General features: G+C 36.7%; 1 protein-coding gene and 1 pseudogene across 1 annotated transcript in view; one reads left to right on the top strand and one right to left on the bottom strand.

The window, feature by feature from the left end:
- Positions 1 to 156: 156 nt before the first annotated feature.
- On the top strand, positions 157 to 1193 carry LOC107586553 (prepro-urotensin II-gamma-like; annotated as a pseudogene).
- A 3605-nt stretch (positions 1194 to 4798) lies between these two features.
- The window catches only part of LOC107586544 (calmodulin-binding transcription activator 1-like), a 491571-nt gene continuing 484151 nt past the window's right edge, over positions 4799 to 12218 (bottom strand). Inside the window, exons 21-24 of the mRNA XM_016273968.1 lie at positions 11256 to 11455; positions 10962 to 11036; positions 10637 to 10667; positions 4799 to 8651 (exon numbers count right to left, since the gene is read on the bottom strand). Coding sequence (XP_016129454.1) covers positions 8619 to 8651; positions 10637 to 10667; positions 10962 to 11036; positions 11256 to 11455 — 339 coding nt within the window. The 3' untranslated portion in view covers positions 4799 to 8618. The remainder of the gene's footprint in view (positions 8652 to 10636; positions 10668 to 10961; positions 11037 to 11255; positions 11456 to 12218) is intronic.

Genomic DNA, 12218 nt, shown 5'->3' with positions numbered 1-12218 from the left:
ACTCAACAGGATCCACATTTTTAAATAGTATTCTCAATAAAAACACTGCATTGATTATGATTCACTCAGCTTTGGAAGAGTGGTGTATATAAGAAAAGAGAGCATTCATCCGCCTCATTCACCAAAGCCTGGTAGGACCTTCAACCTGCTGCAGAGATGATCTGTAACCTGCTTCTGTCCTGCTGCTCTCCTGCAGTCATCTGTTAGCACATCCTGTTACAGACACAGCTGACATGACTTTCAGCAGCCCTGGTGAGTGCATTCAGACATAATGTTTCAGATGTTATTATTTTTTATTTCATTTAATTTATATATTGGATATTTTTCTCCCCTGGCAAAGTTTATTGATTTATTTATATACATTGGATATTTTTTTCTATATATTTTTTCTTCCTATGAATGGATTTATTGAATAATATAATGGTTAAGTGCATTTAGTATTGTTTTTGTCCAAGGAGACAATCTTAGAACAGTCTATCTCTTTTGTGTGTGTGTGTGTGTGTGTGTGTGTAGTTAAGCACTGATACAACACACATTTTCATCGACAACTGCCTTAAATTAGTACACAGGGTGCAAAAATTTAACTACTTTTTTAATGCTGGGGCCAAATAGCAATACTGGCAAATTTGCTGTAACTGATGAAATAACTGCTGTGATTGCTGCTTTAGACTCAGTGGAAGAGGCCGGAGGGGTCAGTCCAGATGATTTCTCTGTCTCTGATCTCAATGATCTCCTGCAGAGGGTGGCAGTCGCAGGATATTCCCCAATGCTCAGCCAAGAGAGTGAGAATCATTTATCTGACACAGACATTTAATCTCAAACGTTACAACGGTACCATCTTTCAGTGTTACTGAAAGTTCTTCTGTAGACGATAAAAGCAATCACTCTTTTGTACCTTGAATGCTCATACTGTTCTTTTCACAGATATCAAAGTGCCTGGGCTTCCTAAAGAAGCACTTAGAGAGGTAAACAAAATAACAATCTCTAAGCATGTAAATAATGCTGTGTTCACGTGTATTATCTTGCTATATTACATTTTCATTGCAAATATATGAGCAACAGCCTCTGTTTCTCTTTTAAGTTACTGTTAGAAAAAAAATTTCCGCATTCCTCCCAGAGGTCTGTGGGGCAGCAGGAGACAGTTCAGGACGAGAGGTGGCGGTGCGGATTGCTTCTGGAAATACTGTGTTTGAGGCAATCATGATATACTGAACTGAGTCATAGGGCTTTTATAGCTTTTCCTACCAGTATGGACTCTCTCTCTCGCTCTCTCTCTCTCTCACACACATACACACGCATGCACACACACACATTGCAGAAGCAAAAATATACAGGACAGAGTTATAAAAATATGTGCAAAACAGTTGCTTCACAGAGAGATTTATATTAACCACTAACATGTAAAATATCTGGGACTTTTTTCTACACATCTTCAGTTTTTATGTGTCTGTACATTTTTAATGACATATATTTCTGGAATATTTTGGATTTAGTGCCAATACTATCTTTATAGAAGAGACCACGTAGCTGTACTTTATAAGACCTATAAATATAAATAACAGCAAAAATAAAATAACCAAAAAAATTAATAAAAAGCCTCCATTCTTTGTCCATAATGTTATTTCATTTCCCCCTTCGAAACACATTTGTATATTTTGTAACTCCTTTTATTTATTGTCTTACAATGAGTTCTTCATGCGGATGAGATTTGTGTGTAAACCTAGTAGCTTTGGATGTATTGATTCAAGCATTTTTGAGACAGATGAATCAAACAATGACTATTCTTCAACCTTGGAGGCTGGACATCCACTTAGCTGGAGAAGACAAACGGTATCTAGATGCATCTACGGACTTACTGAACACACACACACACACACGAAAAATACAAGCCAAAGTTAAGCTATGATATGTGTTAAACACCACTTGTCACTTTTACTCTATTTATATAAAATATAAAGAATATATATTAAAAAATATACACGTTTTTGGTCATGTAAAGGGCACTAAGTACAGTCTTACAAATAAAGGCATCTATGGTGCTATTAAGAACCTTTAACATCCATGGAATCTTTCCATTGTATAAAAGGTTCTTTATAGTGGAAAATTGTTCCAAAATATTCTGAAGTGTACACTAAGAAAAATGGGTCTTTTAAGAATTGATCACTTAAAATGTTTTTGGGAAGACTTAATGGCCTGCTGTTTTAAAAAGATCAGCATGTTAATGGTTATTTACCTGCTGTGGACTCTTGAGGGTAAGGCTCTATGAATTGCTACTCCAAGACGTGGCAGGTCTCTCTTCTCCAGATCCTCAGTATTAGGCCACAGAACCTCGGGAGGGTCCATCAGCTCTGTGTCCTGTTCCTCCTGCTCATTGACTGGAGTCATCGCTCTCAGGAGCTCTATCATCTAACACAGGTCGCACACACACACACACACACACACACACACACAAACGCACGCGCACGCATGCACGCATACAATAAAAGTAGTTCAACATTCCATAAACAAAAACTGATGAATGAGCAATTTCTAATTTTTTTGACTATATGACACTACTTGAGAAATCAATATAAATTGCTTCACCTCTCTGACAGTGTGAGCAGCAGTGTGTACAGGCTGACTGTCACCCCACAAAACACACAGCAGCAACAGACTGACAGCCACGCTGAACGTGCCCTTCATTATATCTGTAAAACGGAACACAATCATAATGATGCACTAATAAATGAGGTCTCAAAAAATTTCATAATTTCATAATAAATACATAAATTACATGATAAAAGAAAATAGTCAATAAATTATCTTTTAGGCATTAAACAAACAAATATATAATAATTGTTAAATAGAATAAATCATATATAAATAAATAGTATACATTTTAATAGTATAACGTGACTTACAATAATAATTATATAATAAAAATATAAATACAAGTAAAACTACTTTGAAATGTGTAGCTCTTTAATAACACATCTACTTAATATATTGTCATTTTATGATGAATTTGTTGTTAATGTATTCATTTATTAAATAAAATGTTTAATTGCTACACACACACACATTTATTATTTCTACTATACAAACACAGAAGTTACAATTTAATATTACAATATAAATTCTTATTATGTACATATACAAATTGAAACATTAAACTTTCAGTTGTTCATATAATGATGTTTTTCTGATATGCATTATATGTACATGTAGAGCTGTATTATTTTTTCTCTACAAAACATACTGTATTATGACATAATGATTAGCACAAACAAGCAAATCAGAACTGAAATAAATGAGAATGATATAACAGTCAAAAATGGCAAAGATGTTGTTCCTTACCTGAACAGCCTCCAGCAATTCCCCGGTGGTTGTTGTTGTTAAGTAGAACACAGAGCTACACTGAAGTCTTCACAATTTATATCCTTAGAGGAGTCTGACCAATAACCACGTGTTTGGAGTCCAGAGGGCAGTTACCTGGCCCATAAACCCAGCCAGTAACTGACCCCATCACTGTCCCCTGTTCTGTTGTCAATAATAAAGCAAAAAATGCCTCTTCAGCACAAGCACAAATGCACACACAGCAGTCATTTCCTTTTCCATAAGCTATCAATCCCATAAGCGTCCACCATTCCTGATCACACAAAATAACTAACCATAGTTTAATCACTGAATTTGAATAGGCCAAGCAGAACCAATAATAATACAATTTAAATGACCTTTTACTAATTCATGATCATGATTCATTAAACATGAATGTCATCATTTGGACCTAAAACTGTCATAGCATCTTCACGAATGTCAGGATGCAGTGTGTTGCAGCGACCAACAGGTGGCCCAACTGAGTCAAATAATTTCACCTGAAATATAATTAGTTGTTAAACTAGTACAGTTTAAATAATTTTCCTTTAGTATAGTTCAGAAAAAGACATTAAAATAACTTGGGAAAAAAAGGCTTTTCTTAAGTTTTCCCCTTTTATTATTTTACAGCAGAAAGAATATAAAGCATTCAGAAAACATCTTTCATATTTTAAGGGCAATTCAAAACATTTTGCATGGCTTCAGCAGCTGAATTCTCTTTTTTAACATATCCATCGATTCAGTGACTCTTTAACATGCACAATTACAAAAATAAATTGCTCAAACCAGGGGGAAGGAAGAAAAACAAAGACATTTAAAAAAAAAAAGAAGGAAAAAAAACGGGTCATTAGGAAGGGAGAGGGCTACATAATTGGAAAAGACAGAGAAAGACAGCTAGAGAGGAGAGGAAAAGTAGATCTAACACTAGTTTAACATGCAAAGTGTAGAGAGCCCCAAGTGTAGCTGTAATAAAGGCAGGGCCGCTATTTTCTGGGTTTGAAAGGGATGAAAACGTGCAGCTCCATGAAGGGGGTGGTATAAGCACTGTCCTTAAACTACTACATTCTTATCTCACAATACTGGCATTTGCATAAGAGTAAGTAAGCTACGTGTGTCCCAACAGATCGCTGTCCCCATTAGGTCTACATGTCTCCACTTCAGGAATTGCTTATTGCTCTGTGCCCATGAGTGGTGGGATGTTTCCTACACTCTTAAAAATAAAGGTGCTTCAAAAGGTTCTTCAAGCGATGCCATAGAAGAACCATTTTTGGTTCCACAAAGAAGCATTCAGTCAAAGGTTCTTTAAAGAACCATCTCTTTCTTATCTTTTTATAATCTGAAGAACCTTCTTTCGCCACAAAGAACCTTTTGTGAAACAGAAAGGTTCTTCAGATGTTAAAGGTTCTTTATGGAACCATTTAGACAAAAAGGTTCTTCTATGGCATCGTGAAGCACCTTTATTTTTAAGAGTGTAGGGCCCTGCTTTCCCTTTTCTAAAGAATGGATGCGCAGGAAAGAAAGTCTCTGCTCGAAGTTGTTGATGTCAAACAAAACTGATGAGGTATCTTCTGTGGGCTGAGCTGTGATACCGTTAAAGCTGAAGCAGAATTGTCAAAATGAACCCGTATGCGACCAGATGAGGTTATTGTCTGGCATTTATCAACTACAGCTACTCTTTTATGTTTTAAAACGTCTATCTATGGCTATAATAAAGTGATGATGTTCATGAATTGATCCGAGCAGCATTTTTCATTATTGTGAGACAGTATATCCACGGCAGTGTGTTTATATAGTGACGGTACGGAGACGCTGCATTGAACGGAAACATCCATGCGTATTTATACAAGCATCAGACGCATTCGAGTAGGCCTGCTCCATTCCAATGGGCTTAATCACTCTTATACAACACCAGTCAGTGCCACGCTTCCAACAAATCGGTTTTATAGACCTAAGGTACATCAACTCAGCTCACATAGTTGATTAAAAAAAGGTGAACAGCATGACATGTTCAGAATCACAGTAATTTGATCAGGACAGTCTGGCTCGTTTCCCAATAAGCAGCAACTAATTCTCAAGTGACTTGCTCTATCTCTCCTTTTCTCCAGTTTGGCACCTGAGTTAAGATACAAAAGTGAACCCGTCAGATTCACACCCGAGGTTTCAACTGCACCAGTGCCATGGACACTTAGCGTGGATATGGACACAGTTCTGTGGTGCATGCTTTCTTATGAGGTACACAGTTTTTTTTAACCTGTTTTTGTGGAGGTGGAATAGTTAAAAAAATGTGAATGTAAATGGAAAGTGGGGTGAGACTGAATTCGAAGAGGAAACAGGAAGCCAAATTCTATTAAAAAAATAAAAAAGATTCATGCTACCCCTGTATATCTGTTTTGACTTTTTGTATTGTAAAGTTACGTTTCGAAGCCCTCGGTCTGTTTCAAGTTCTGCAACCCATGAAACCAGCTGTTATAAAGAACAGTATTTCTTCGACAAGTCTACCTGACTACCAAATCTACAAAAATAAGCATGCTTTGGGTGCTGTTTTTAGCCACCCGGTTATCTATGTTACCCATGCAAGCATAATAAGACTCGAGTTGCCGCCGCAGTGCATCAGCTGACAACCTAAACTGCTACCGGAATGATGAATGCAAGGCAAGAACCAGCCGGACTGAAATCTGCAGTTCTCGCGGGCTCATCTGGCAGTTCCCATAGAGGACGTGAGTTATGACGAATGAAATAACTTACACGGAGAAAGCACGGACAAAGAAACAAGTTACGTAACGGAAAATAAAAAAAGGACAGACTATTATTCACTTCTCGCTAATGCCAGTCCATCGCAAACCTCACATGCAGACTGACACGGCTCGCTGGATTTAGAATATGATCAGGCACTTCCAACATAAGCACTCTGAAGAAAACATTTACATATCATCCTCTTGAACAGAGACGCAAATACAACATATGACAAAAAGCATTTTGATATGAGGGGAAACTGAAATCTACACAATTGTAGTGCATTAGAAATTATTTTCAGGAGCGTTTTCATAGACTTTCCCTTTTTCAAACACCACAGCGACACCTGCTGTTGAAAGTAACATCACTGCAACACTGCTGAAACTGATTGATTTTTGGAGGTCTACCAGGCCCTTGACGCCAATGTTTTAGCACCAAAAGAAACCCGTTTAAATGCATAACAGGGAACCTAAACTTTCAGTCAGTGTAGCAGTGTGGATTTCGAATTAATGAGTTATCTCATTATTTCAGCTTCTTTGTCTTTACTGTCAGCTCACAGGTTTGGTTTTTTGCACATTTTGTGTAATAAGACTGTCAGAATGTTACTTAAAGCTGCATAATGCTGCTATAAGCTCTACTACCTGCATTCATAACAGAAAAACATACTTTACATCATTTCAATGACATAATACAAAAGTATTCAGACTTATGAAACACAAAACAAACAAACATACAGTACAAATAAACCAAATGAGATATGTGATACACTAAGATCCTTCCTGAATACACCACCATCCTTGATCGACTGTGTTGACGGGTTATGCTATTGAATGCAAGTGAATCTGATCACGTTTTACCATGTGATTATCTGTTCAGCAATGATTAACTTCCTTTAAGCAGTAGCATTCACATTACTTGGCACCGTTGGCAAAAAGGTTCTTGGTAGCCCAGAAAAAAACAAACAAACAGATGTAATCATAACCTAATGATCATTTAGCCTTTTCTCCTACCTCATAAATACTGTATTTTTCATAATCGCAGGAAAGTCATGCTTTAGCAAAATGTTCTTCTCAAGAACATTCAAAGTAAAATAAAATACTCTTATAGTGAAATAATTTTACAGAGCATAGCCACTAATGCTTTTGAACTCTTTTTTTGTATCTGTGTTCGTTTTTGTCATGCACATACAGTAGCTTGACTTTATCCCAGGTATTTACACTATGTACAAACGATACAACCATACTTCTTAGGCATTCAAACAAAACTATACAAATATTCAGATTTTGACGCTAATCTGTTTTGATTCCTTTCAATGAGTAAAATAATATATTTCTAAAATACAATCCCGCTTAGATAAATGTTTTACTTTGCGTACCGGCAACCCTCTTTATGTACAGGAACCGCTCAATTGTCAAAAAATATGGATTTGTCTAACCCTGGGTGTGGAGAGCCTTCAAAGTATGTCAAAGATATCAAGGCAATGCATGTAATTTTCCCTTAAACAGCTTAGAAAACCTCTTAAGTTGATTTTCAACTGAAAGAAAGCTTCACCAATGACTGTTTAACATTGGATTAACAAAAGAAAACTTTACAAACTGGCCAATAGTAAATGATGGGCAGAGGTGATGACATTTGGTGTCTCCAGTACATTCATGTAGTTAAAAATTAAAATGCTGTGGCCTAGTTTCAAGCATGCATAAGACAAGTTCTGCCTGGAGCGTTCCATTGCTCTGTGATGTCTTGCTAACTCTGAACTGGCTGAATATCATCAATTTGAAAATAGTTGTTGATTCCACTTGTCTTGTTAGCAAAATAACATCAGCATTTGCCACATCACGCGAGCCTGCTCATTTCCCTCTTTACATTCATCAGCTACCCAGTCCCCTTGTAGCTAAGAGAAGACAGGTGACCGTAAGGGACAGACTGGAAGAAGTTTCTGACGAATTTGTCTGGTTGTGGAGTAAAGCATGTACAAAAACTAATTCATGAATTATTCATCATTTTTGGTAACAATTGTACCCACTAAACACATCTTGTGATCTTTTGAAAACAATGAAATACACTCGGAACAGGTCCGGCCATGATTGTGTCAACTCCATATTTTGTCTCTCTCTCTTTCTTTCTTTCTTTCTTTCCTTTACGAGCCACTGAAGAGCAGGACTTCCATTCCTTTTTTCCTTTTTCAAACAAAACATTTTAATGCTCATCCAAAATGACAAATCAATCCATTAAAAAGTGCAAAAAATGCCACGAAGCAAATGTTGTTCCTCCTAAAACAACGTCCTTAGAGTTTGTTTTGATCCACAGCAGTTGGCTCTTTTCTTCATAAAAGAAACATAGAAGGAATAAAGACATATGAAAAACGCAGTTGTTTAGCAGCCAAAGTATCAGTCATACAGTTATAGTAAGAGTTGCAGTGTTCTTGCTATTTTTTTTCCTCTTGTAAAACGTCTCTGGTTGAAACAGAAAAACTGAAAGGAAGAGTCTGGAGAGAGTAATGTCACATTGTGAGGGGGCTCTTCTGGACGCTCTCATGTTCCCTGGCCTTTCTCAATTCTCTCACTCTGAAAAACAACAGACAGATATTGAGGGACACTGATCGAACATCTCACATCTCACATCTCAAGTCAATTTAGCATTTATCTCAGAGAGCAGAGAAGGTCAGATCAAGCCCTAGTTAAAAGAGTAGTTATTTCTTGTGTAGAACACAAAAGCAGATTTTTAGCAGAATGTCCAAGCTGCTCATTTCCATACGATGAAACTGAATGGCTGTCCCTGTCATACAGTGTATAGAAATAGTGCTGTCAAACGATTAATCGCATCCAAAGTAAAAGTGTTTGTTTACATAATATGTGTGTGTACTGTGTATATTTATTATGTATATATAAATACACATACATGCATGTATATATTTAAGAAAAATGTTTTGTTTATATATAAAATATTTATATTTATATATAATATAATTATATATGAATATAAATATATATATATACACACACACGTAAATATTTTTAAAATATATACATGTATGTTTGTGTATTTATATATACATAATAAGAGTACACACACATATATTATGTAAACAAACACTTTTATTTTGGATGCGATTAATCGCAATTTATCGTTTGACAGCACTAATAACACAACCTTGAGATTCTTCTAAACATCTCTTTTTGTGTTCCAAAGAATAAAAGAAAAAAAAGTCATACAGCTTTGGAACAACATAAGGTCAAGTTTTGGGCAAATGATCCCTTTAAACAGAAAAAAACATCTTTAAATATCCAGCACAGTGTGTACAATACATTTTTGAAGATTTATTGTTATGAGATTGCATGGTTTACGTGGAACACTTAACCAGCTAAAAGCTGCATTTGTTTTTGTAATTGCATTTTGTAATTGCATTTGCAAATGTAATTTGTTCCAGTGATGGAAAATATGAATTTTCAACATCCGTACTCCAGTCTTCAGTGTCACACGATTCTTGAGAAATCATTCTAATATACTAATTTAGTGCTCAAGAAACATTTCTTCTTGAAAACAGTTGAAAATATTTAAAATATTTGTGCTGCTTGAATTTTTTGTGGAAACCAGTAGTGTATTTAATTTAATATAATCATTTTTATAATAATATAATTTGTATGAAAGAACACTCTTCTTGCCAGTGCTCTATGCAAAAGTTCTCATAGATCTTCACTGAAGATTTGCCCCATTTTCATCATTGCTTCACCTTGCAAGTTTCTGGAGTAAGTAGATATATAGGACAAAAAGCTTAAAATAGTGTGCATTTCATTTAATACAAAATCAGTCTGAAACCTTATCTTGTCTCTTTTGACAAGAAACTATAGCTGTCTGCTGATTATTCTGTCTACTTCCTTTTGAAATATGTTGCTCAAACATGTGATGAAATATAGACCAACTTAGTTTTTGTACTATGCTTTGATATTTATGTACACAGATATCATATCTACAACCAAACAATTAAAGAGAGATAGACAGATACTGTAGACTGTCAGTTCCCACTGCAGCATGTGCAATAAAACAGGCTTTAGCTGAGCTAGTCAGAACGAAAACACACAAGCCAGAGAGGCAGTCAGTTTTCTCTGGGTCACATATTTCCCAGCATGCCTTAGAGCAAGACTCATTATCATATATTCATGCAACATCATTTAAACCAAACAACCTTCTGTTCTTCCGTCTATCTTATCTTTTCCTCTTTACATATACAGGAAAGTAAAGGAAACTTAAATAATCAAGACAGGAGAAAAAGGTGCTTGTTTTATGTAGTGTCTCAGTTGTTAGTGTATAGCAAGACACAACCGATATCCTGAGGCCGATCATATGCTGAGGCCCTTGATCTCAGTCATCTCTGCGTCCAGTTGGTAGCTGTCATGCAAGCAGGCATCAAGCAGTGGTGATGAAGGAGGGCAAGAAGGAGCAAGAGAGGATGGGAAGGGGGACTTTGTGTGTGTGTGTGACGAGCAAGAGGGAGAGAGAGAGAGAGAGAGAAAAAAAGGGAGACATACTGAATCGCTGAGGCTGCACTCACCCGCTTGAATAGTCTATGGTCCATCAAGGGGCTTTGCATTAACAGCAAAACAACACCAGACAGCTATTAGCACACAGCAGATATCATGATGGAGAAGGAGGGCGAGGAAAAAGAGGCAAGGGAAGGGAGGAGCACCTCTCACTAAACCACTCATGATTAATGAATCACACTTTCAAGGAAGAAAATAAGTTCAGTTTTAACACCAAAAAAAAAAAGATGGAAACAAAACATGAAGCTTTCCAAGTGTCACATTTGTATCAGCAGTGTTCCAGGTAGCGGATGAATGGCATGGCCAGTAGGGAGCAATGTGGCAGTGGGAGAATACCTGTGGCGACAATGGCGGAGGAACCTCATGATCTTGCGGGCGGCCTGATCCTGCCTCTTAGTGAGAAGACTGCTTCTGAAACAGAAACATCGCAATTAAACACATTTAATTTTGCACATTACATCTTGTACATGGATGAAATATCTTGCAGGGCAAAGCTCAGAACAGTATGCCACTTGGAACAGATTCATAAGAGCTATTGGCTGAGTACAAAACATCAAACACCAGTTGGAATCAGATTTGGACCAAATTAAGAGGGAGTGATTAATCACAGGGCAGTGTATTGAGTGCTACCTGAGTTTGTGCTGGACCTTTGCTGCGGTGGCCGCTCTGCGGTGGGGCCTCAGCCGGCCAAACTTCCTGTAGCTGCGGTAGCACTGCTGGATCAGCACAGCCGCCCGCCGGCTCTGCTGGAACTTCTTCTGCTCGTGGTAGCTGCGGAACTTACTCTGGATAAGGATGGCGGCCTGCGTCATCTTCTTATAAAGTGCATACTGATATATAAACAGACATTAATGGAAACATTAATGACAAAAATTTAATTGCTCCCTATTCACCTCACATTGGCCAGATACACACTGCAAAGTTTAGAAAGTGACAACCACATTTAAACAACATGAGGGTGAGTAAATGATGCCAGAATCTTTGGGTGGATTATCCCTTTAAGTGTAAACCTCTAAATGATCACACCAATATGCAGTATGTTTATGAGTTACTCCCTAAATTGCAATGATTGACAGAGTGATAATTGTAAAATGTGAGACAAAATCTTAATATAAAGGCAACATGTTGTTTCCAAAATTGAATTATTGACTTCTGTATTGTTACTCTGAAGCCAATGCAGATTACTAAAATATGATCTAGAAAATATTGACTTTGTATTAAGTTCAACCTATTATTATGTAATATTAGATGCATAAACCTGAAGATAAACTATTAGATTCAAATGTATGTTTATAGTGCTTTTTACAATGAATATTGTTCTATTGAATTTACAGTTTTCTGATTTACAGTTAACTGTGACAGCTCTGAAATACATTTTGTATTTCTCATTTGCATTTTGTACCCTCTCATATTTTCTGTGGACCCCCTAAACACTCTTGCAGCCATCTGGGGGTCTCCAGTAACAATCTGAAAACCCTTGGTCTAGCACAGGGGTCTCCAACCTTTTTGTAAGTGAGGGCTCCCTAAAGGGATAAAATAGTGTCAAGGGCTACTTGTTTGATATACTCCAATACATATATACATTATATATAT

Source organism: Sinocyclocheilus grahami, unplaced genomic scaffold (assembly GCF_001515645.1).
Source record: "Sinocyclocheilus grahami isolate Dianchi unplaced genomic scaffold, SAMN03320097.WGS_v1.1 scaffold83.1, whole genome shotgun sequence".
Classification (NCBI taxonomy): domain Eukaryota; kingdom Metazoa; phylum Chordata; class Actinopteri; order Cypriniformes; family Cyprinidae; genus Sinocyclocheilus; species Sinocyclocheilus grahami.
The sequence above is the reverse complement of the archived record's forward strand: the minus strand, read 5'-3'. Positions and strand labels throughout refer to the sequence as shown.